This window comes from Brassica napus, chromosome C9, assembly GCF_020379485.1.
Source record: "Brassica napus cultivar Da-Ae chromosome C9, Da-Ae, whole genome shotgun sequence".
In the NCBI taxonomy this organism is placed as follows: Eukaryota; Viridiplantae; Streptophyta; class Magnoliopsida; order Brassicales; family Brassicaceae; genus Brassica; species Brassica napus.
In genome coordinates this window covers 17,831,619-17,858,245 of record NC_063452.1, presented here as the reverse complement: position 1 = coordinate 17,858,245, position 26,627 = coordinate 17,831,619, and the positions used below count along the sequence as shown (strand labels likewise).

At 31.4% G+C, this 26,627-nt stretch overlaps 4 protein-coding genes across 5 annotated transcripts in view; all 4 read left to right on the top strand.

Annotated features, from left to right (window-relative positions):
• Positions 1–9: 9 nt before the first annotated feature.
• Positions 10–26,627, top strand: LOC106355679. Of its 2 annotated transcripts, XM_048767446.1 has the most exons (6): positions 10–1,293; positions 1,377–1,473; positions 1,557–2,105; positions 2,203–2,380; positions 2,469–2,580; positions 2,657–26,627. In XM_048767446.1, the coding sequence occupies exon 6, from the start codon at positions 14,957–14,959 to the stop codon at positions 15,905–15,907; it is 951 nt and encodes a 316-aa protein (XP_048623403.1). In that variant the 5' UTR covers positions 10–1,293; positions 1,377–1,473; positions 1,557–2,105; positions 2,203–2,380; positions 2,469–2,580; positions 2,657–14,956; the 3' UTR covers positions 15,908–26,627. The 2 variants fall into 2 exon arrangements, with proteins under 2 accessions (XP_048623403.1, XP_048623404.1); XM_048767447.1 differs by lacking the exons at positions 10–1,293; positions 1,377–1,473 and having other exon boundaries at positions 1,696–2,105; positions 2,657–2,857.
• On the top strand, positions 917–2,295 carry LOC125592506. The gene is made up of 6 exons (XM_048767712.1): positions 917–937; positions 1,026–1,234; positions 1,557–1,681; positions 1,756–1,840; positions 1,970–2,105; positions 2,203–2,295. The coding sequence occupies exons 1-6, from the start codon at positions 917–919 to the stop codon at positions 2,293–2,295; spliced, it is 669 nt and encodes a 222-aa protein (XP_048623669.1).
• On the top strand, positions 16,115–18,551 carry LOC125592505. The gene is made up of 4 exons (XM_048767710.1): positions 16,115–16,491; positions 16,977–17,632; positions 17,707–18,006; positions 18,100–18,551. The coding sequence occupies exons 1-4, from the start codon at positions 16,115–16,117 to the stop codon at positions 18,549–18,551; spliced, it is 1,785 nt and encodes a 594-aa protein (XP_048623667.1).
• LOC125592504 overlaps positions 18,648–26,627 on the top strand; it is a 13,838-nt gene continuing 5,858 nt past the window's right edge. The window contains exons 1-2 of the mRNA XM_048767709.1: positions 18,648–18,780; positions 18,862–19,101. Coding sequence (XP_048623666.1) covers positions 18,648–18,780; positions 18,862–19,101 — 373 coding nt within the window. The remainder of the gene's footprint in view (positions 18,781–18,861; positions 19,102–26,627) is intronic.

Below are 26,627 nucleotides of genomic sequence, written 5' to 3'. Positions count from 1 at the left end.
AGGAGAAAAAAACTTTTACATTTTGAATCTGCGTATCTAATTGATTGATTAACATTCTTGCTGTTGAGGTCTTGCTTCTCTTAAACAAGACCATTGCCACGGCCAGAGATGTAATTCGCTCACTTTCTACTGATGGAACAAGAAGAGGCAGATTGACAACAAAATTGCATTCGACTTCATTCTCTGAAGAATGACTGTAAGATTATCTTCTCCTTTATAACTCAACAAGCATTTGGAGAGTCCTCTCTTTCGATTTTAAATTTTGTTTTTTTGTTTCATTCGCACGATTTAGAGCTTTACATTACTAATTCCAATAGTCTATTGCATCGCTAATTGCAGAACGATTAAGAGGTTCAAATAACTAATTTAGTCAGTCGGTATCCGGTCTGTTGGTTTTAAGATTTTCAATTTTGGTCTTCTTAATTATGAGAAAAAAAATTGAAAAGCCTATTTAGAAAGCCCAAATATATTGTCGATAGATATTAAGCTCATATGAGTAGATAACTTGCTCAAGATTGTAAACTAATTTGCATATTAATAACTTTCCTTATTATTCGAATCAATTGCTTGCGTCGGTTGTTATCATATTTATTACATTACTTGCGCAAGTTAAAAAGATATTATATGCAAATCAATTTATGACAATACACAATTAATATATTTCTTTAAACTATTTCAATCTTTATTAGGGGTCATTAATATTATAAATAAAATGGCTTAATATATATATGAGAAACCCGAATGCTTAAGGTACAAACATTTAGTTCTTACAACAACAATGGCAATGGTGCGTGCCAAAAAAAATATTGTTTCTTATGTGCGAGAATTAAAACCCCGTAAAGATACGTCGCGTATTGAAGTTAGGATTGTTCGCTTGTGGAGAAAATATAACAAAGAATCAGGAAACACCATTGAAATGGTGGTTGTTGATAAAGAAGTAAGTAACTTTATCAATGCATTTTTTGGAAGCATCGTTTATATAATTGTTCTGCATATACAAAACTTTCATAATTTTTTTTGTCCAGGGGACCAGAATTCATGCTTCAGTTGGTGAACAACTCATCAAAAAATTCGATGACAAGCTACGCGAGGGAGATGCGATTGTCCTCCAGTTGTTCAAAGTGTACGATGCTACTGGTGAATACCGTACGACGCCACATCCTTACAAAATTGGCTTCTTTCACACAACATTTGTTGGAATAGCTGATGATTTTCCAACTGCAGTTCCCGAAAAGTAATTCGCGGACTTCTCTGATATTCTTGGTGGAAATCTGGATCATAGCTGTTTGGTTGGTGAGTTAGTTTCTTACTCAGTTAAAGAGTCTTTCACTTTGTATATACTTGTTTCTGATTTTAGTCTTATTTTTGTAATGTAGACGTGGTTGGCCAAATAGTTAACTTCGGGTCTCTGGAAAACAAAATAATAAAAGGAAAGGACAACATGAGGCTCTTGGTTGAGTTGCGTGACCCAAAGTAAGACCCGGTTTTAAACCTTATTTATACTTTGCTAGAAAATCTCTATTAACTGGACCTTAACTTAAGTTTATATTATACAGTAATGTGAAGATGATGTGTACTCTGTGGGGTTGTTATGCTAAACAAGTATACGATTACAATAGGAGTAACATGTCCACCATGATTATTTGTGTGATCAGATTCTGTTCTGTTAAAGAGTGGAAAGGTAAATTATATTCTTCCGGTTTGTGTAAAATGTTACTGAGCATAACATATTAATAAGCTTAATATACTTTGTAGGTGCTTACTCCATATCTAGCGGGTATAATTCAACTCATATCCTGCTCAACCCAACACTCGATTTTATTGAGGGGTTCAAAGCAAGGTATGTATCCGATGTTCACCAGATGGAAACCTATGGAGAAGTTCACTACATATAGATGTTTGTTTTGATTTTTGAACATCGTTTTCACTGAAACGTTTTAACATAAAGTGTGATTATTTTATTTGGCAGTCTCCCTGATGATTCACTTGCTCTTACGAACAACGATAGTAGCCAATGGTCTGTTGGTACTGCTACTTCTATTCGTGCCAGGTTTTTTGTTCTTAATGAGAGGCTAACCATCGGAGAGATCATTGATAGCTCTGTGGTATATAGACTACACTCTTCGCTTTTGAATTTTTTACACATTTATATACTCCATGTGTTATCAGTGCTTTTAAAAAATACTCATTGAGTAATAATAGGTTGGCACTTTTGTTACTCTTGGGACCATTAAAACAATTGATACTGAACGTGGCTGGCAATATCTAAGTTGCAAATACCACAACAAAAAGTGATGCCTACAACCAATGTTGATGCTGATGACCGGCCCTTGTTCTTCTGCAATACGTGTGACAAAGAACACAGTGATGTTATTTCCAGGTATTGATCGGGTTAGATATACAAAAATATCAGTTAGGTAGATCGTCATTGAAATAGTCTGTGACGTTTTGTCTTTGGATTTGTTCAGGTTCAAATTAATTGCCAATGTCAAGGACGATAGCGGTGAGGCTAATTTTCTGTTGTTTGATGCTAATGCTCAAGCAATTGTGCGTCATTCTGCTGCTGAACTCTATGACGAGGTTCATTTATAAATTCCATTGTACATCAATTAACACAGTAAATTATATTAGCCGACCGCTATCTATGTAATTGTAGAATGAAGATGAAGACTTCTTACCTGAAGCAGTGAGCGATCTCTTTGGTAAGAGAGTCCTTTTTGAGATTTCAGTTGACGCTGATAACATCAAAGGAAAGAGTTCTCAGTATGTTGTTCGATTGGCTACTGATGACCGTGAAATGGTTGAGGAATTTGCTGATTTGCCTCCTAAATCTAACCGGTAATTTTCCGCTTATACATGCGATTAATTTGATTGTTATAGGAGCATAATAGTGATACGATTAAATATTTTCTTGCAGGTACTAATGTTGGAGTCCGCAGATGATATTTCCTCTGGTTCTGTTGGTTTTACAGCAACTCCTTTGTCCAAAAGAAAAAGCGAACAAGATGACGACAGTTGCCTTGAGGATCAACACTCTGTTAACAAGAAACTCTCTCAAAAGAAACTCAAGGGCGGGTGAGCTGTCTCTTTTTGATGAGTTGCTGTCCTTTATAGTGTTATGGCTTTGTTTTTGCTTCATTTTTTAAAACTTTGTCTGAGTATCTTTGTCTTTGGTTTTGTTTAAGATTTTGGTCTGATCATCTTTGTTTTTTACTTTTAATTGGAATAAAAATTTATCAAGTTCCAATATAAACCAGACAACCTTTTCTTTGGTTGGCTCTGACTTTTGATTTAGTATTTATGCCAATCGGTAACGTTTTAGAATCATTACATTGGTAAAATTCCTTATTCAGAGAGTTCTTTGGTTGGCTCTGGCAATAGATTTTGTATTAAGCTCAAATTGGCATAATTACAAAGTTAGCCCATTTGAAATACTGAATAACAAAAATATGTAACCGAAATTTTACTAATCGTAACATTATTATCAAACCAATCCCCCTTATTAGAATTTTACTGGTAGTAATACAGTCTCAGCCCATTTGTAATACCCAACTAAAAACCAATTTATTGTCCGAATAATATTTAAGCCCATAATTTTGTAGCTGCTATACTATTAAATACTTTTTGACCTTTTTTTTTATAAACAGTATTAGACTATATTTTTTAATATGAAAACTTCTTTGTATATTAATTTGTTGATTCTTTAACTAAACATTTATTTTGAAAAATCATGCAAATAGATCATAGATATAAACCCAAGGTAGTGCAAACAATGGGTTATTTGTACAGGAAGTGAAAATCGAAAATTATTAAAAAACTGGAGTTTAATGCATAACCTTTTTCAGATAAAGGTTATCGAGATTATTTTGGAAGAAAATAATTATCATATTTATAATAAAAACATACACGGAAAATATGATTAAGTCGGTATAATGTACAATTATCTGAAAAGGTAAATACAATTAACATATTTATAATTTATGTTTTCGATAAGTAATGTGAAAAGACACGACTCATCGAGAGTCCCCTAGACATTATAAAGACAGCAGTGAATAATTGTATACAAAATCTTTCATCTCACTTCTTCTCCGATTGAGTCTCTCCAACTTTCGGTAAGTTTATTTTCTTTCTCTTTAGTTTTTTCTTTCAAATATATTGCATGTAGATCCATCAGTTTTCTGTATAAGCGGTTACCAATTGAATCAAGACTTTTTAGGTTTTGTATCCGTCATGCGTCTTTTTGTTCAAAAACCTGTCTAGGATCTTGGTAAGCTTTTTTCTGTGAAAATCAATGAGTATTTAGGAGATCTTATGTGTACAACTGCTTATTATTGATCGTTGTAACTATTTTTTCCGCTGGCATAATATAACGTTTATAACTAATACTATTTATAATAAGCAGATCGACCAACATCTGGCGATGGCATTCAAGAAGGACCTTAAACGCAAGTCTCCAATGACTGATGATTACGGTACTTCTCTTGAAGAGGCATTCAAAAATGGAATGGAGGGGACGACTGCGCATTACCAAGCCATTCTCTTTATGTACAAGCAAGTACATGATGCGCTCATCAAGAAGCATGCTGAAGAACTTGAAGTCGCTCGCGTACAAGGTAAACTGGAACTCTTTGACGAACTCTTCAACATGTCTGCATTGAGCAAAGAGAAAGAGAAGATAGAGTCGGAACTCGTGCTTGCAGAGGCCAAGGCGGCTGATGTGAAGGTTCCTTACATTGATTGGTACAAGTTGAATGAGCCACAGATGTTTGATTAACCTTGTTTGCTTCAAGTTAAAACGTTTAATCTTTTTTATATTTTGGTGTTGTATTATGGAACATATTTTCTGGTTTTTAAAACCAGTTTTCCAGCAAAATTTGGTCGGTTATTAAACTATTTGAAGTTTGTTATATTATAATCTGCCTTTATATTAGCCTATCTCAATTTATTTCTTATTTTTATAATTGGCTTTCATGTTCCAATTACACATTCGTTTGATTCAGTTGCTTTAGTTACAAAATATAAATTTCTGTATATAAGACTTTCGAAGAGGAAGTAGGTTTTTTGAACTGGAAGAGGAAGTAGGTTATACCTATAGTGGTGGGGTAAGTTGTTCATAGATTTGTCTAAATCACATTAGTCAAGGTAGCGTGAGTATGTCAAAGACAATATCGCATCATGTTTGGATTCTTGAGATCTTAAAATACCAATGGAAACTGATTTAATAAAATTTAAGAAGGAAATGTACTGACAAAATAATAGGTTGGCAGAGTTTATATCTTTAATTTAACTACATGTCTTTTCGTATCGGATTTGTGAAGTTAAATATATTTGATCGAGGTATGGAAATGATGATATTTTTTGAAATCTTTATAATTTAATTTATTGACATGCGTGCAAGATTATAAATATATTTTATAAATATCTAATTATTCGACATATATTTAAACATGATAGAATCTACTTTTCGGAAAGGAAGGCAATATTTTAAATGACGATCTACATTGCGATCCATATATTAGTTCAAAATCTATTGCTTTCTGTTTTTTTCGGACTATATATTTTTATAAGGTAATATATATACATTGGAAACCTTTATAGTTTCAATGATATAAATGTTTAATAAATATTTGGAAATGAATCTAAAGGGTTTATCATTTATAGGGCAATCGGAAAGGCATTTTTCTAGAACCCATCTTTCTATATAAACTGTTGACTGACGCCTATTTTATCAAACCTAATTTCAGTCATCTTCGCCGACATTGTCTCTACAATTCTTTCCCTCAAAAGAAATCTTTTGTAAGCTTTCATTTTCTTTATTTCTTAGCAACACATGTATATCATTACTCAGTTTTTTGATTATCGAATCATGGTTTTTTATTTCAATTTGACGTAATATAATGTGGGGAGTTTTCAATACATGTGGATCATCTTTGTAGGGAAATATAAGGTGTCATTGGAATAGTTAAAAAGGTTTTGTAAGATCTCTATAGTATCATGTATTGTTTAATTTTGAGAATCTAACTAAATATATATATTTCATTGTGGATCGCTTTGTCTCTATGTTTGATCTGAATTGTAAATAGTTAAATTATGTTATAATTTGTGTTGCTTATATAATCTTTAGTTGATTTATTTTGAGGATCAAAATAAATAGATATATTTCAGTACTGTTAGTCGCTTTGTCTCTATGTTTGATCTGAATTAGCAATAGTATAATTTTGTTTTTAATTGTGTTGCTTACATAAACGACGTATATGTTAATCAATATTTCTTTGCTCCACATGCAAGGCAAGATCTCGCAATGGCATTCAACAGAGATCTAAAGCTCAAAAAACCGATCGTTGAAGATTACAGTTATTCTCTCGAAGAGGCTTTCAACAAGGGAAAGAATGAGACTAGGGACCGTTACCGAGCCATGATCTTTATGTATCAGAACCAATTGGAAGCCATCACAGCCAAGCATGATGAAGAGCGTGAAGTCTATCACGTGCAAGGTAAATTAGAGTTACTCAAGGAACTCTTCAAGAAAGATGCAAGGAGGAAGGAGAAGAATAAACTAAAGACTGAACTGGTGCTCGCAAAGGAGAAGATGGATGGGGTTAAGATTCCTTACGTTGATTGGTTCAAGATGGATGAGCCACAAATGTTTGACTGATGTCTCTGTTTTAACAATCTCCAAGTTTGCAATGTTTTAGTTTTTGTGTTGTTTCGGCTACCAATATCGGAATCTATCTTCTGGTTTTACAAACCAGTTTAATAACATGTTATTTTCAATAGTTTCAACGTATTGTACTGAATTGATGAACTGCTTTTATATTAGCCTGGATCATTGCATTATAGGGGGATTGATTGTTGAACAATGCGTTTAAATGATTTATACACAATCTTTGCTGAGCTTGTGTGTTCAGTCAGTGTAGTTTCGATCTACTTGAAGAGTATTTTGTGATATGAATTTGGTTGAAATCGTGAAAAAAAGTTATGATTTTGTTCATCATTTGGCCTTAACTTGACACGCGATTATGAAAAGAACCCTTTTAAATATAAAACCAGTTCACTGAATAAACATATTTAAACCCTTTTAAATATTTTTTTTAAGCCATTACTATTAGATTTAGATTTTCGTAATTATAAAACGACACATACTAAATATTACTTGAAATGGGAGATTTGCATATATCGTTTTACAGATATTGGGTTTAACTGATTTTTAAATTTTAACGCAGCCTATATGTAAAATTGCCCTATATTTAACCTAAAAATTGTCAAATATGTCCTTCATGCTAATTTTGTTAAATACTTCGGTTTGGGTTTAGTGTTTGCGGCTTCGGTTTTAAGTCTAAGATGCCGGTTTATTGCATATGATTTGTGATTAAGGTCAAGGAGCAATACAAGTATATTGGGAAATCGTATTTCAAATTAACGGTTTCGGTTTATGGTCTAGAATTTGAATAGAAAGTATGCGGTTAGGAGTTAAGGTATAGGACTTTGGTTTAGGGTTTAGGGTTTGAATTTCAGGTGTACAGTACAGGGTCCAGGGATATATATTTAGGATTTTAATTTTACGGTTTGGATTTAGGGTATAGGACTTCATTTTTGGGTTAAAGAGTTTCTTCAGTTAGAGTTGAGAAATATATGACATTTATTTCGTCCCATCATTTTTCTGTGAAATAATGATGGCATGAACATAAGAAATACTAATTAACTATTTCGTATCACCAAGAGAGCACAAACATTCAATGTGCAAAACCGATAATAAAATACCATTGATTTAAACATGTTATTATACAATATGACATTGAGTCCTGATTATAAATAAACCCAGAACCGACTATTATCCAAATGAAACCAACCTTGTTTTATGAATTTAAACATGTAGAAAACCATAATGGAACTGATCCCCCGTTATTAGGCTTTTATATGCATTAATACAGTCAAAGCCCATTTAAAAAGTCGATCTGAAAACATAGTTAAGCCCAAATATAAAGAAGACGGATTTCAAAACTCGAAACCCTAAATTGAGCGACGTGTTTAGTAGGTCTCTATAAATCTGCTACCAAAAATTACAATCATAGCGTCTGAACATTCTCCCCTTTCAATGAAGCCGCTCAAATATAATTGGTCAATTCCTACCCAGGTATTAGCGAGCTACTAAACTAAATTTTTTTGCAATACAAATTTGTTCAGCATAAAAGATAATTTTTATGATCCTATAGGAATTATGCACTTTTGATCCTGAAAAATCTCCATTGGATTCCTATGGCTATGTAAGTTTTTTTACACATAAAATATTTTGTTTCTATTATACGTTTGGAGTACTTACAAGTCATAATTTGATGTTTGTTATGTGACAGTGTTACGAAAAAGTTGACAATCATACAGACAATAAAGTCATTAAGAGGCATCAGTTTCACATTATGATGCGCTTTACACACGGAAACCAACATTCAGCCAATATCCACGATGAACCAGATAAATCCAAGTTTATGGATTCGATGGAGACTAACAAACAAATACGTAAAGGAGTAAATCTAAAGTCTTTGATTAGAAAGTGTTGTGCTGTTCGTAACTTTGTTTGGGATCCATTGACTAAAACATGGTCATCTAAATTTGAGATTTGAAGTTACTATATGTTTTTTTCGTATTTAACTCTTAATTATTGGATTTGGTTTTAGTAATTACTTCGTTGGGTTTTTTTTAATTTTAATATTAAAAATCTTCATTTGTCGTATATAAGTTTCTCTGATATATTTATCCATTACTGTTACTATGAATGCAGCCGTCGTAATATTATGCTTATATTATATATATTAATTTGAAGCATAATAATATCTTAAATATTGAAGTGATTAGGCGGCTAAATATCAAAATTAGTAAAACCAACTTTTAAAAGAAATAAAAAATCAGTTACCTTAATATCAGAAATATTATAGGTAACATGCATGAAGCCGTTCTAATATTAAATTTATAAAGTATAACCTAGGAACTGATTTAACTTGACCAATACGTAATTCATATTGATATCTTTCTTAAAACTGTATATCACACACTTGCCGAATTAATAATTAAATGTGTTTATATTACATCAGATGTCGATCATCGTAGATATTTGGTCGGTAACTTTCTTAATTAGATTTGGTAACAAATTTAAGATTCCCAGTAAATATGAGTAGAGGATATACGCGTAATAATTTTGTAGATCTTTGAAAGTGGATGTTCCTAGACGGACACACCATTTATTAAAAAACGTTTATATAAGATTAAAATAACGATAATGAGACTGAGGTTATTTGGAATTGATATTATATAAAAATACAAGCAAAACATACAAAATAGCAACGTACGAAACTGAACGAAATAGATAAATCACATATGTAAAAAACATAAGTTATTTTACATGCGTGCTTAGATAATACATCTCCACAACTCTGCTTGTTTCAGTCTTGATTCATAGCAAACTGAACAAATTGAGTAAGCCTTTTGGAGTAGTAACAATGCTTGCATACTTCAGCCATGTTATCGGGATGGCACTCAGTCCATGGCTCAAGGTTCACCATAGCTGTATAGTAGCGGGTCTCCATAATTGCAGGGATTGTACTTAGAGTTTTCTTGACTCTTTTCCAGCAATAATCGGAGGTTGATAGATTTTCTTTCCATTGGAGTTTATCCAGATACTTCTTACCTTTTGGATAGTGTTCTAATGCAAGCAATAACAAACCGTAAAGATAAGTACCGTTTCTATACTCACCAATGGATGCTTGGCGTAGATGATAGAGGCCTTTGCGTTTTTCTTTGTGGACGAAATATTGAAGTATGCCCTCAATATAGTGTGCCTCAGGGTTATCGTTCTCCAAGCATAGTTCCTTGAATCTGTTGTGCTTGGTGAGCATTTCGAAAGGTTCGGCAGCAAAATATGACAAGGAAATGTTTCTGAAATAGATGGTGGGATCGGAGATGGAGTGGTCGTCGTTTGAATTAGAGGAATCACCGATGTAAACAATTTCATAATTGTTCACCGATTTTTCTTCTCCCATATTCACATAATTGTCTGTATTTTGTTTGATATTTTAAGTTTTGTGAAAGTTGTTTCTACTCTCAGTCGATGATGAGAATGCGGATAGGTAATGTTCGATGTTGTAGGAGGATACTTATAAAGATGGTGGTGGGAAAATGATGTGATTGTACATGATGAAAATGCTGTGTAAGTGCTAGAAGTATGTGCTAAAAAGGTCAAGAGACAACACATGCATTGATAAAAGGCTGTGGTTCATGAAGAGTTGTCACGTACTCAGAAAAGTTGGTCATTGCTTTATTTGCATGCTTATTGATATTACCAATTGAAGTGACAATTAAACAACTATATAGACTGGATTTTTAAAGCTTTCTCAACAAAAACTTATAAAAGTAAAACTATAACTTGACCAACTTTCATTTCCTTATTAGTATGTATTTGAATAGAATAGTTTCTCAAACAATAGACCACTTAAACTTATGGTAATAATATATCCGATATGTATTAGTTTAGGAAATGCATTAAATCAATTGAATAAGTTCATCCGAGATTTCTTCATTCTTAAAAGATAATAAAAGTTAGAAGTTTACTTGACCAGTACTCATGTCCTTATTCATACGAATAAGAATATTTTGTTGTTCAAACAAGAATAATAAAATCAGTTTTACTTAAGTGGTTGGATTTTCTAATTTGACGCTAGGTTTTTCATATGCTCCTATAAATAAAACTAACCTTTACTCGACATGCTATATCGTATTGAGTACAAAGAGGTTACAATCTCCACTCTATATCTTCTCTGTTATTATGTTGTTAGTATGTTATACAAATCGATCTAAGTAGTTTTTATATAGGTCTTTGTCAAAACATAGTATTCTTGAAGCAATGTTAACCATGAAGAGAACAATTTCTGAAATTATTGAAGCACCAACGGTAAATATTTTGGGAATTATCATATGAAAGCGTTTTTTTTTTCTGAAAGAGGAAGACAAATATGATTTAACTACAAATTTATTGTCATTTAAATGCTTCAAATTAGGCTGGAACTTATATGGTTGTTGCAAAAATTGAGGCCATTGATTTGGATAAACCATGGTACTACACTGCCTGCAATTTTTGCAAAAGAAAAATGGCCAGACAAGGAGATGGTTTTGAGGGAAACGTGCAACATCTTCAACATAATCCTATATACAACTGCAAAACATGCAACAAGGATTTTGAACATGCTATTCACTGGTATGGCCGTTTATAAAGATTTATCTTGCTGCCTTTGTAATAAATCAGTATTATATGTTTGTATACTAATTTAAATAGTGTATTTTTTTAGTTACTACTTGGTTGTACGTGTCTCTGATGACTCAAAGGGAGAAGTCAAGTTTTTGCTTTTCAGCAATATTGCGGAGAGGCTCATTAGGAGACCTGCGTTTGAGTTAGTCCAAGAGGCTGGTCAGGTATTTTCTTCGTTTTCAAGATAAGGGGAACTAAGGAAATTGCATTTATATATATTCTTTGGAAGATGTATTATTGTTTTACAGAAAAATCCACATTTTCTACCTCAGTCTCTAACTGATTTGATTGGGAGAAAACTTCTATTTAAGATTACTATCGCAAGTAATGGTCAACAAGAACATAATGCAGCATATGTTGTTGATTTAGTGATTGACAATGCAGAAATAATTCAACACTTCGATCCACATGTAACAATCATAATAGTGATAAATCAAAATTAATTGTGACGAGTATAAGTTCTAACGATTTTTTTTTTTGCAGCCACATTTTGTGATTTTTAATGATTATGAGTCGGACGAGGACTGATGCTAATCCTTTCTTAAGGAACTAAGTTGAAGTCCAATATGGCCGTCAAAGTGCAAGAGTTTAAGAATTAATCTTTTTTTCTGTTCATCAAATTTCATAATGTTTTCCGTTGTCTCTCTTTTGGCTTTTGTATTTAGGAGAATTAATTATGAGGTGTTATTTGGTTCGTTATATATAACAACTCCTTTAATCTATTTATTTTTCCACATTACAGCAAAATTATTGTTTTAAACTTTAAAAGTGCGGAACTTATCACTAGAAGATAGTATAGAACTATATATTCGACATTTCAAACATAAGGTTGTTATATATATGTTAAAGTTCCAAAAAAGCATAATTAATAAACGAATAAAGTAAAAGAAGGTAATATATTGAATTAAATTGTCATAAATAGTTTACCAATAAATATCATATTCACTTGCGCAAGGAATACATACATGGTAAGAATTTGATAAGGTAACTTTATTTGGCAACAAAGGATTATACGTATATTTTGAAGATGATATAACCTAATGGTCATGTATCGATTTCAATTATATTTTGCTGAAGAGGTCGGCTTCTGAACTTTATATCTTCGACTTTCTTTCAAATTATATAAGTTTATTCAAGCCTGTATTATAATTGCATACGATTCAATCTATACGTAGTGTTTTGGTGTTACTGAAAAACAAGCATTCGATTTTGAGTGGGAAGCATGAAGAGAAATAATCCACTGTCTACATACACGGAGAATAAACCACAGAAGAAAAAAAAACAGTGTATGTTCTACATAAAATAAATAAAAACATTTATAAATGTTGAATTTTCCTACTACTGAATACAAAGAATGATACGTTATCAGTAACGTTTTTGTGGAACATACACTGTTTTTTTTTTCTTCTGTAGTTTATTCACAGACTTAGTTTGTTGACGCAGGTACCAATGACAAAGAGAATACTCCAATGGGGAATATAACACAAAACTCATCTATCACTAACGTTTCACCTCTGCCCAGTATAATCCTTTTAGGACGCCCTTGCAGAATGTTACGAATCAAGTATTTCGACCCATTATTCCAGTTCCACCAGAGTCAAATCCGTAAAAAAAGTTGAAAATACATCGACACATACTGTCCCATTAAGTTGTGTGTTTTCAAAGTTTTAAAGATGGACTAACACATCAAGCTGGAGCTGCGCGAAAGGAAATACTGAATAACAAAAGAACAATAGGGATTCCTACCTCAAATAGAGGTTAGTCTCGTAACGCTTTCATTATCCCCACGTTTATTCTTATTACTGTATTGATTAAAAAAATTTCTGAAAAATTCATTTTCATTACATTGTACAGTTACCAGGATTTTCAAGCCAACCAAGACATCCGTTGTACCACCTCTAGGTATAAGTTTCTGTTCAAAGGAAGAGTTAGAAGACTTTTTAAAGAATGAGTAATGATGGAACCTTTTCTGAAAATTAGCTTATGAATTCTATTTATGTCTGTAGGTCCCTATAATTCAACGCAAAGTTCACCTACTCTTGCAAATTTGAGTGTTTCTGGAATCAACATGCACCCATCGAGTAATAGCATTGTTTATTAATTACTGCTTATTATATAAGTAGTGCTTATATAGTATGATCGTATACAAATAGTTAATAAAATAGTAATAAATTAATAGTTTAGCACAAGTTACGTATAATTAAAAATTATCATTCCTTAAGGTACTATTGGTTATCAAGAAACTATATCCCGGAGTACCTTGAGGAAACGAAAGACAATTGGATCACCTCCATCGGTGAATTCAAAGACAAGACATAAGGAAGGTAACAACGGGTTTTAAATAATGTTTTGTCGTTATTATAAGTTCTATGCTACTATTTCAAAAGTGCGACTAAACTTAAACAAATTTATACAGCAAGACAAGGTCCCAACATGACACGCCATAGTATCCCGACTGGTCCAGCAGTGTCTGTAGAAGATGCACCTCGTGAAGGTAATTTTTTAGATATTTGTAATCGTACTAATATGATGTATACTGAAAGGTAAAAATTAATATTATACCTATTTCATGAATTTATTTACGCTAGACCTTTGATTATATGTTTAAATAAATCTTTTTCAGCTACTCAAAGTCCATTCCAACAAACCAAAACCAATGAATTCATTCCTCCACCAAGGTTCATCGTCGAGGATCATCCTGAAGGTAAAATGTATATTCCATCTATACATATACAAAACGTTTTATTTATGGATCATATATTTTGACTTTGTAGTACACTTTTTCACGCAGCTTACAATAATCGATATGCAATGGAAAGTGAGTCTGAAAATGAAAATGATAATGAAGATGAGGAGAATCAGACTTACACTACCTATCCTCCTGGAGAGACTTTGATAAACACATCACCACAACATATCCCACAAGAAACTAATAATACAGTTACTTCGCCTATTGTCATTGGGATACAAAAAAACGGTGATGACCTGAAAATTACTACAATGTTTCTTACAAATAAATAACCTCGATATTAGTTTTTTTTAATGAAGATATTTGACGAAACACAGGTTACTACGACGACAGAGATCCAGGTTGGAATTGTAAGTTTTGTCAAGCATATATGTGGTATGGTGAAAGAATTGGAAAACGCCGGCGTAGTGCCAATCCTGTATTCACAATGTGTTGTAAACATGGTAAAGTTGTACTTCCTCGGCTCGCGAATCCTCCAGTGGAGTTAATGACTTTGTTATGCAAAGGAGACGAGTTAAGCAAACATTATCGAGAGTTCATATTACAATATGATGTTCTCTTTCACATCTCTTGGGGGGAAGATAGATCATTCTATTAACAATGGTCGTGGACCATTTGTTTTCCGAATGTACGGTGAGAACTATCATCGTATTGGTGATATAGTTCCCGAGCCTGGACAAGCTCCAAAATTTTCCCAGCTCTATATCATTGACACTTTAAATGAGATCAAAAATAGACTTGACGCTTATGCCGGGTAATTTACTTCATTATATGAAGTTAATATGATTATATTGTTCGCTTTGTAGTATGGTCGACGTTTTGTTAACTTATATTAGGATTTTTTTAAACTTTGCAGGTCTGACAGAGCTGCTGCTAAGAAACTAAGAGAACCACTTGTTCTTCTTCTGAAGAATATGTTAGATCAGTGTAACCCTCATGTCAAGGCTTTTAGGTCTGCAAGAGACAGATTCGACGTGGAAGGATCAACAGGTTATAGGATGAGATTGATTGAAAGTCGACAATCTGATGGACGGACCCATAATCTGCCGACTGCAAATGAAGTTGCTGCTTTGATACCTGGAGATTTTGTTTTAAATATGGAGACACGAGATATTTTTCTAGAGAGTACAAGTGGAAAGTTGCAAAGGATAAGTGAATTACATCCGGCGTATTTGCCTCTGCAATATCCACTATTGTTTCCATATGGAGAGGATGGCTTTCGATTAAATATTCCTATTGGTTTTGAAGACAGCACTGCGAGAAAACGCAAGAATGTAACTATGCGTGAGTACTTTGCATTTCGGATTTTAGAGAGGAGGTGGGAAGCACCTACAATTACAAGATCAGGCAGATTGTTTCATCAGTTCCTTGTGGACGCTTACACAATGATAGAATCGAGTAGACTACGTTACTTGTTGCTGAATCAGGAAAAGCTCCGGTCAAGTAGTTACGCTGCAATCCAGAAAGCAGCTACAAGAGCTGGAGCTAAGATGGCGGAACAAAGGAGCCGAATTTTCATTCCAGCAACTTTCACCGGGGAAAAAAGGTATATGAAGCAGCACTACTATGATGCCATGGCTCTGTGCAAATACCATGGATTTCCCGACATTTTCATCACTTTTACGTGTAATCCAAAATGGCCTGAAGTTACAAGGTATCTGAAAAAATATAACCTGACCACCGAAGACAGGCCAGAAATATTGTGTAGAGTTTTCAAGATGAAACTCGATAATCTTATCGGCGAATTGACTAAAAAGAACGGCTCCTTATTCGGTCATGTTGCTGCAGGTAAATCTCTTTTACATGTTACTTATATTAATTGTTTAATCAAAACAACTAATGTAGATAGCTGTTTTGTTTGTTAAAATTGACTAACTATTTTATTTTTTATTTTGTCAGTAATGTACACGATTGAGTTTCAAAAAAGAGGAATGCCACACGCTCATATTCTTGTCTTCATGGAAAAATGATCAAAATTTCCAACAGCCGATGATATAGATAAGATTATTTCCGCTGAAATACCAGACAAGACAGTAGATCCAGACCTGTATGTGATCGTTGGGGATTGTATGATGCATGGTCCTTGCGGTGCAGCAAAGAAGGATAATGTATGTATGGTTAACGGTAAATGTTCTAAGATGTTTCCGAAACCTCTCAACATCAGGACATCGATTGACGCAAATGGATTTCCAGCTTACATGCGTCGGATTGATGGTAGGTTCATTGAGAAAAATGGAATCAGATTAGACAATGGATTTGTTGTACCATACAACAGAGACCTCATGCTTCGATATCGCGCCCATATGAATGTAGAGTGGTGCGTCCAAACACGAGCTGTTAAGTATCTTTTCAAATATATTCATAAGGGACCTGATTATGCCTCAGCTGCAATGGATAAAGAAGATGAAGATGGCGTCATTGACGAAATCAAAACATATTACGACTGCAGGTATTATTATATTTATACCAATTCGTGTTACTATTTAGAAAGTACTATATTCTATAAATTTATAACAATATATTAAAAATTCAGTAGAAACTCTATAAGCTATTCATTAATTATAGAAGATCAATAAATTAATACTAATTAGAATATTGAACTTTATACATTAACTTAATTTCTCCAATCCAAGTTTGCGCAAGTAATCCGCTATTAAAAAAATATAATACGAAAAAATTCTAAGATAATACAAAATTTGTATTGTACTCTATGTCTCTTCAAAGGAAACGAAATTACATCAATAATCTATTACTATTAGTACAAATATATATGTATAAACTTTAAAAAATATCAAATATCATAGATGAAATTTATATAACTCATTTGTTATAAATAAAATAAATACATTATTAACAAATAGAGTTTATCTATCTTTTACATTTTCTGGCCAAGGTTCATCTTTACTCATTTATGTTTTCGTGTTTCTTAATTAGATATATTACTGCATGCGAGTCGTCTTGGCGGATTCTTGCTTTTCCTACACATTTTCGTACTACTTCTGTAGAGAAACTTGGCTTTCATCTTCCGGATCAGGAACTGGTATTTTTTGATGAAGACGAACCTATTGAGAGTATTCTCAACAAAAAGACTGTCAACCAAACCATGTTTTTGGCCTGGTTCATAGCAAACAGAAAATATGCAGAGGCAAGAGAGTTGACATATGCGGAATTTCCAACAAAATTCGTTTGGAAATCAGGTACGAGAGAATGGGTACCACAGAAACGAGGCTTTGCGATAGGGAGGATTGCGCATATTCAGCCATCAGGTGATGAGCTATATTTCTTAAGAGTATTGCTAAACTGGGTAAGAGGGCCGACATCATACGAGGATATAAGAACAGTTGATGGTGTTTTATATCATACATACGAAGATGCTTGCTATGCGTTGGGATTGATGGATGATGACAAGGAATTCATAGAAGCTATCAAAGATGCCAGTGACTGTAGTTCTGCGACGTATGCAAGGAAGCTTTTTGCGAGAATGTTGGTTTCCAAATCGTTGTCTCAGCCTCATGTAGTGTGGGAAGCTACTTGGGAGTATCTTACCGACGATATTCTTTACAAGAAGCGGCGAGAAACTGGAAGACCTGGTGAGTTTTGTCCAATTAAATTTTCTTATTGTAAGAATGTCTATGTTAATTTAATAGAATTATCAAACTTACAGATATGAACTTGACCATAGAGCAGATTAAAAATATTGCTCTTATTGAGATCGAAAATCATTTGCTCAGCAATGGTCGTAGCCTCAAGAAATGGCCCCACATGCCAAAGCCAGAAAATTTAGGAGATTACAACGGCAATCGCCGTATAGATGATGAGCTTAATTATGTTGTGGAAGATCAGCTAAAGGAAAATGAAAGACTTATGGCGATGATAACAGATGAGCAAAGAGGGGTATACGAACAGATTCTGGATGCAGTTTTAAATGATAGCGGTGGAGTGTTCTTTCTTTATGGTTATGGAGGCACATGAAAAACCTTCGTATACAGAGCACTCTCGTCAGCTATCCGATCTAAAGGTATGATTGTTCTAAATACCGCATCAAGTGGAATTGCAGCATTGTTGTTGGAAGGAGGTAGAACCGCACATTCCAGATTTGGTATTCCGATAGATGCAGACGAATTCAGCACTTGCAAGAAAATGGAGCCAGGATCAGATCGTGCAGAATTAGTTAAAGCGGCAAAGTTAATTGTATGGGATGAGGCGCCTATGATGAGCAGACACTGTTTCGAAACGTTGGATCGCACTATGCGTGATATTATAAGATTTTGTGAAGAAAAACCTTTTGGGGGTAAAGTTGTTGTTTTCGGTGGAGATTTCAGACAGATTTTACCGGTTATACCTGGAGGTGGTAGAGCAGAGACTGTTTTGGCGGCTCTGAATTCGTCATATCTTTGGGAGCACTGCAAAGTTCTGAAGCTAACAAAAAACATGAGATTGCTGGCTGGTCTTACTGATGATGCAGCAAAAGAGCTTGAATCCTTCTCAACCTGGATTTTGGATATATGAGATGGAAAAATAAATTTACCTAACGACGGTCAAGTTGAGATTGACATCCCTTCTGATTTGCTGATACAAAATAGTGGAGAAGACCCTATTGAGACTATGGCAAAAGAGGTTTATGGACAAGCTTTTCAAACTTCAACAGATAAGGATTTGTATACACATCGAGCCATTCTTACTCCCACAAATGATGAAAAGGATAAAATAAATGACTACATGCTTTCGCAGTTGCCAGGTAACATGTTTTATCATTTATTCTTATGTTCAACTAACTATGTACATATCACTAAACAAACGGATTTACATATGCTTTTAGGAGAAGAGAAGGTTTACCTTAGCTCTGACAGTATTATCCCATCTGATGTTGACATAGAAGAAAATGTCGTATATCCTGCAGAGTTTTTGAACAGTGTTAAAGTGGCTGGACTGCCTAGACATTGCTTGAAGCTCAAGGTTGGTGCTCCTATCATGTGTCTTCGTAACATGGATGTTGCAGATGGTTTATGTAATGGTACTAGGCTAATTGTTACTCAGTTACTGCCCCATGTGATAGAAGGTAGAATTATAACCGGAAACAAAATTGCTGCACATCCGGTTTGGATCCCTAGAATGTTTGTCACACCACCTGACACCAAGCTCCCCTTCAGAATGCATCGAAGACAGTTTCCAGTTACTTTGGCTTTCGCGATGATCATCAACAAAAGTTAAAGTCAAACACTGGAAAGTGTTGGGTTGTTTCTGCCTAGGCCAGTGTTCTCTCATGGTCAGCTCTACGTTGCACTTTCAAGAGTTAAGCCGAGATCTGAATTGAAAATCCTAATAACTGGTAAAGAAGGGAAAACGCAGACAAAAACGTTGAATGTTGTCTACAAAGAAGTTTTTCAGAATATTTCATAGTCACGGTATGTAATTTTAATCTACTTTCTTTTCAAATACAAAATTTCAAGTATATAGTCTGTTACAATTATTTACTTTTTGTATTTTCCAGATGGGTAGTGATGGGTTAGGAACTGATTGTATTCAGGAGCATCCCGTTTTCTGACTATTTTGATGAAAGTATGTCTACTTTAATATTATTTCATGTTAACTTTTATTTTCTTACTTATAAATCTGTAAAATAATGTTCATCCGACAAATTACTTACAATATTTATTTAATTTTTTGCAGGTTTCTAAATTATTTTGCATTATTTTTCGACAATTGTACTTCATAATTTATATTTTTATGGACAATTTTTCGATTTTTTTAAATATATTTTCTTTTACTATGTCTACACAAAAGTTTATTTTATTATTAATGGAAACAAAATATTTTATTCTCCATCATAGATTTTAACGACAGGTATACAATACATTTCTAATTAATGATAATATAAAATCTGAATTTTCTAAAACTATGCAATATTTATTCCATATTTTGAATGAAAGTTCCTTCGTAAACATACAAAGAAAATATGGACGTTGCAATTATACGTACACGGTACACACAATATCTGCCTCTTCATACTGAAGTTACTTTGTTCCCTCTCGTCCATCTCAAATTGGTGTGCGATCTTTTTTCCACGCCTGATGAATTCTCCCAAAGACGGTTGTTGACATAGTATAAAATCCGTTACTTATAAAATCATATAAGATTTAGTCCATATTTTGAATTTTCTTATGCCCGCACCCACCTAGTACTAACTTAATTAAACTTATCAAGTGAACAGAAAAAAAATTATCAAAGCTAATTAGCAAGATACCTATCCCCTAAACCCTTTTACAAGGTCCATGATGCCATTTATTCTTATTGGTAAAGATTGTTATTTTAAACTTTTTTTTTTATACCCTTGGTGTGATCGAAAGGCTTTCTAGGTCCAAGGATTAATCACCAAGAGGCCCTTAGAAATCGGGGTTTTTTTGCTACTTATTACTTAAGACGTCTATGGGTGGCCAAATGGAATCGAACCCAGGACGGAAGCTCCTGCTGGAACTCATTTACCACTAGACCAAGACCGCTTGGTTAAAATATTGAAATTTGTTATTTTAGACTTTAGTTTTAGAATTTTAGCTATTTTATTTTAAATATTTTTGAAAGTCATATTGGTATTGAAGATTGTAGAAATTGTATGAATTATACATTAATAATAATTTTAGATAAAATATAAGCTAAATATGATGTATTTAATTACTACAATACTTGAAACTAATTTGCTAGTGAATATACAGTTCAAAATTATTAATCAGTTAAATAATTTTGTGCTTTTTTTACATCAACAAATTTTGTCTATGGATTCATCAAAATAGAATTTCATTGTTTCAGAAATCGATACTGTAATTGTCAGAAAAAAAACTTTAGAGCATTCATTGGTTTGGTTTTATTAAAACCCAAGAACATAAGTTAAATGTAATTAATTTTCATTTAATTCATGATTCTTCGAGGTTAATAAAATACTAGTTAAGATCTGCACTGCACAGAAATAAGCATTATATATATATATATATTATTTATTTTACATATTATGATATAAAAATAATAATAAATATATATAGGATAATTGAAAAATCAATAACTATCATATATATAATTAAATTGGCGAGAACTAGGAGTGTTCAATCTTGTAAAACTAAAACAATTAAAATCAAACCGAACTGAAATAGAGAAAGTGGTTTGGATATGGTAATACCAAATAAACCGAAGTGATGTTTTTTTAAGAAACGCGGTATATGGATATGGATGTGTATATAAACCGATTAAACCGAATAAACCAATTAATTAAATATATTAGTATAACTATATGTAAATTATATAATATAATTAATAATTATATACATAATTTATTTTATTGATACAATCTTCATACTTAAAATGTTGATTTTAGTAGTATAATATTTTGTTTTAAGTTAAAAGTTATTTTCATTTTTATCAAATTTTTTTTTAAAAAATGTAATTTTTGCATTTTCTTTAACAAATATGTGAGCCATATTTAATTAATTAATAATATTCTGAATTGATGTTTTTTTATTATTTTGATTCTATAAAAACTATTATTATTATTAATTCAATATGTTTACTAACTAATTTAAATAGTAAAAGAAAAAATAAAATATTCTATTTAAATACATGAATATTTTCATGTTTTATTAAAGCGGATATCTAATCGTATAAAGTAAAATTCACAAAGTTTATAAAAGATAAATATATTAAATATATTTATTGTTTTATTATAAAACCAAATAAACCTAAAATAGACGGTATTTAAGTCGAACAAAACCAAATTAGATAGGGTTTTAATATGGTAGTGATTTCTTATAAACCGAAATAACAAAAAACCGAGAAAACCTAACCAATGTCGACCCGAATTCCGGATTGAACACCCCTAGCTAGAAAGCATAACTCAAAATAATGACTCTTATTTATTTACAATCATTTTATGCTTAGTAAATCCAAACATTAACTTTTATCTATTTTATATGGTATACAATTACATTTAAATGATATTAATATATATTATATTTTTACTATGAGTAATTGTTAAATAAGGTTTTATAAGCATATGGTTGTATGATGATTTATATTTTTTAAAAATTTTGTTACAAAATTTTCAATTTGGAATTTTATAGTTTTAGCAATTTATAATCATTTTAAAAATCTGAATGCAAATTTCGAATAAAATATTAAGTTCTCGGTATTTTTCAATGAATATTTGAAATTAAGATATTTTGTTTTTTATATGGTATATTGTTTAGTTTAAACAATATTAATACATATATATATATGTGTGTGTGTGTGTGTTTTAATTTGAAAATCTATTAGATGAGACTTTGTACTCGTATATTTTATGATCATTTGTCTTTGGTTATAACAAAAAACTAAACAACTAATCATAAAAAACTTAATGTGAGATTTTTAACTTTTTTGTAATTTATAACCCTTTTGAATAAACTTAAAATATAACTTATACGAAAAACTAATATTTATTATATGATTAATGTGATTGTTTATTTTATTTTAATAATATAAAAATATAAAAACGATAGAGGATATACAATTTTTTATCAAATCTTTATTATTCAAAATCATTAATTTCATATATATCTTAATCACATTAGGTAATTACATAGCTTCTATTTAAGGAAATAAGGAAGAATGTTTTTTGTACATCTATTCTATTAAAACAGCAGTGTGACCCATTAATAAAAGTAGAGTCCAACAACTATTTCATCTACCTTTACTTTTTTTATATGATAACTGCAATGCCCTTTTAATTAACCACCACATGATGTCGTGTAAGTAGTTTTAATTTTCGAAAATAACCAGTACATGTACATTGCTAGACGCCTAAAAATCAGGGGCCAAAAATCTTATAACTGCATCAGCAGATCTTAATTAATTAAAAATTAAACATCATTTATATTAATATGCGAATATGTAGGGAACCTCTATTTATATGTAACTTCCGTTTTTACAAGTTGTTTTCTACTAATCAGGACCATTTAAAATCTAATTTAAATAACTTTACCACCATTTAAATTTGCCTACTAATATATTTTCTGGACTTTAAATTGCCTACTAACATTACCTCCAATTTCTCCAATGAGAACGATATCTGAAACAACCAGCTGCCTTTTCTTAGTTTCCATCATTCAAGGACAAATAATTAAGTTACTAACTACACTTGGAAAATAGATGAATTAAAGGAATCAAAGCTTCTAAGACAGTAATATTTTGCAGTCAAGTGATTAGTTAAACATGTTGCCATTCTACTAATCGATCTTTATGGTTAATCTACTTAGGGAAAAATTATCTTTACGGTTCATACGTTTAACCCGATACGAACATAAACTATGTCTTTTTCTACTATGGATGTAAAGGATCAGATCAATTGTGAGATTTTTTAAAAACAAAATCCCTATCCCGAATTAAACTTTTACAGAAGAACATAGATTAATCACACCAAAAGATTACCTGAGATCTTGACAGGAGCAAAGCCGATTTAAACTTCTCTGGTTTCAATTGAACATAGTCACTCAGATTTCTTCCATAGTCTTCTACGGCTTTCCAAAAACCGACTGAGCTTTACTTTTTTATTCATCATCCACCGACAAAATATAAACGTGATTAAGACAGCAGAAGCTCACAAGGTTTTGTCGGGATAAAAGAATTTGGGCCATGAACATTTAATTTATGAAACCATTAAAATTGGGCCATGGACTTTGATTTACATAACTCATTTTTAATTGCTATACAAATTATTATGTGTAGTATTATGTGTAATAATGATGTAATTATAATTGTTATACAAAGTGTTTGCGTCATACTTTGTTATATTTTTAAAAAATAACTTTTTAAAAATAAACTACCATATTTATAAAATAATAAATTCAATAAAATTATCAAAATACTTTACTAATTATATTTTATAAAACATTACGCAAATATAATTACAGATAAAAACACGATTAAAAAAATACATATATGATACAAGGAAATACACAAATGCCTATGAAACTTGATTTATTTAATATACTTACAAAAATTATCTATTCTATTAAATTCATATTATACAAAAATATGATTATACAAACACACAAACATATAAATTATACTAGGCAAAAATTTCAAAAACAAAAAATATACCCGCCCTCTCAAGGGCGGGTCAATATCTAGTTAATATTTAATTTTATGGTTAGTTTAATGAGAACTATAATATATGTTTAGATGATGAACCAACCTATTTTCTAAAGAATCTAATAATTATTATGATGATAACATATGTCATAGCTTCAATGATATAATGTTTCTCAAATAATATATAAGTGATTACTAGTTGCAAAGAAAAAAAATCAATATATGAAGTTGCTTGAAATTAGAGTGAACTCATCTTTTAGGTTTCTGGTTGAAGTATGTAAATGTTTTTTAACTGTTTTTGCTGTTTTGGTTTCATCCCATTTTTATTATTTGGGGGAGCATTTTTATTAAATAACCTTACCCTGATATGTGATTAACAAGAATGTCGTCGCTTATATGTCATCATTAGAGTTCTCTCATAACCTTTATTAAAAACCCCTCTTTGCCTGAATTAATTACATGTAATGTCATTGCTTGTTAAAACTAGAAAGAGATAATACTTTATACAATAATCCCTTCGTATATATATGGATTTACCTTTTTCTTACATTTATTAACTAAACGTGAAATAACCATTTTTGGTGTCTTAACCAATGACATAACCCGACATATTCATAATAATTTTGGCTTTGTACCCCCTATATATTAAAAGAGAAGCATTGCAACATTAGAAGCATGACACATGTCATCATGAGAATGATTTTCGAGAGTCCTTAGAAAAGTAAGTTGGTCCATCTAAATATAAACTATAGTTTTCATTAAACTCATCATAAAATCATTTATTAGTATTAAAAGTTATTTTTCATTCTTTCCTTACATAAAAGCTACATAGTTACCTAATGTTATTAAAATATATATATGCAATTAATGATTTCCAATAACAAAGATTTGCTAACAATTTGTATACACTCAATCATTTTTGTTTAAATCTTTGTTATTAAAATAAATTACACAATTGCATTAACCATATAATAAAAAATTAGATTTTTTCGTATATGTTGTATTTTGAATTTTTTAAAACGAGTATAAATTACTAAACTGTTAAAAGTCTCAAACAAATTTTTATTATCAATGGTTTAAATTTTTTGTTATAATAAGATATAAATAGGTATAAACCACATGAGTAAGAAGTCTTATTTAATAAGTGTTTATATTAATATATATATATATATATACCATTTAGTTAAACTACATATCATATAAAATACAAACTACAGTATATATTGATATTTACATTTAGGCATGGGCAATTTCAGGTTTAGACTGTTCGGTTAGAGTATTTCGGGTATAGGATAGTTCGGGGTAGGGGGTTAGAGGATTCATTTACTACTCTACATATTTTCGGTTCGGTTTGGTTCGGATAGTTTCGATTTCGGTTTGGTTCGGATAGTAAAATTAGGAACCGGAAAATACCAAAAAAAAATCGGTTCTCATTTGGTTTCAGTTCCGGTTCGGGTAGTTCGGATAGTTCGGGTAAAATATCGGTTATTTAAGGTAAAATATTTAAAAAACATTAGGATGATTTAGATAAAAAATTCAGATATTTCAGATTACTTTGGATATTTCAGATAATACTATCCGGACAGTTTCGGATTTCAGATATTTTCGGGTAGTTCGGATACTTTATAATAATTTAGTTATTTTCAAATATTTTTTGGTACTTTTAATAGATTTTTAAATTATAAATATATATTTAGCTATGTTATATGTATATATAATTAATAGTGTTATATATCTGAGTACCCGTTTGGTTCTCGGTTTGTTTTCGGTTTGGTTGAAATTTGCATTCAATTAAAAATGATTATAAATTACTAAAACTATTAGACATCTCAAATTAATTTTTTTATTAATGGTTAAAAAATTTGTTATAAGATAACAATAATCATAAAACCATATGATTAAAAATTTTCATTTAATAAACAGCTTCCTAAAAAATATATTTTATATCTATGTTTATCATTTAAATTTAATTATATAATATAGAAGGGATAAAATTGTTTTTTATTTATTTACCATAAAATGATCGTTCATAAATAAGAGTGATTGTTTGATTTATATGTGCAAGTCAATTTAATTATATACGTAATATTATTGATTTTTTAATATTTCAATATATATTTCTTATTTTATTATTTCATAATATGTAGAAAACATAATATAAATAATAATATATAAATATAGTTTGTGTATAAAATATTTATTCCGCGTAAGCCGCGGATCTTAACCTAGTGTATTGTTCCACAGAAGTTAGAATAATGTAACTGGATTTGTATGTTGTGTTATTTCATGAAAAAACTCGAATTGGATTACACCGGATGTTAAGATGAATCACGATTGACACAAATAAATATTTTCAATTGTTTTGTTATATTCTAAATCAAGCCCATTTTTTATTGATTGGAAGATCCGTAGTTTTTGATGACTGCAACATGAATTGAATTCTCTAACGTATGTTCTTCCACTATCAACTAC

What these genes read in the sequence shown, in the direction of transcription:
- LOC125592505 (XM_048767710.1), top strand. Translation starts at nt 16,115, where the DNA reads ATGCATGGTCCTTGCGGTGCAGCAAAGAAGGATAATGTATGTATGGTT. An exon ending in AAAACATATTACGACTGCAG is followed by an intron (nt 16,492 to 16,976) that starts GTATTATTATAT and finishes TTTCTTAATTAG; the next exon opens with ATATATTACTGCATGCGAGT. An exon ending in GCGAGAAACTGGAAGACCTG is followed by an intron (nt 17,633 to 17,706) that starts GTGAGTTTTGTC and finishes TCAAACTTACAG; the next exon opens with ATATGAACTTGACCATAGAG.
- LOC125592506 (XM_048767712.1), top strand. Translation starts at nt 917, where the DNA reads ATGGTGGTTGTTGATAAAGAA. An exon ending in TTCTGTTAAAGAGTGGAAAG is followed by an intron (nt 1,682 to 1,755) that starts GTAAATTATATT and finishes TATACTTTGTAG; the next exon opens with GTGCTTACTCCATATCTAGC. An exon ending in ATTGAGGGGTTCAAAGCAAG is followed by an intron (nt 1,841 to 1,969) that starts GTATGTATCCGA and finishes TTTATTTGGCAG; the next exon opens with TCTCCCTGATGATTCACTTG.
- LOC106355679 (XM_048767446.1), top strand. Translation starts at nt 14,957, where the DNA reads ATGTTAGATCAGTGTAACCCTCATGTCAAGGCTTTTAGGTCTGCAAGA.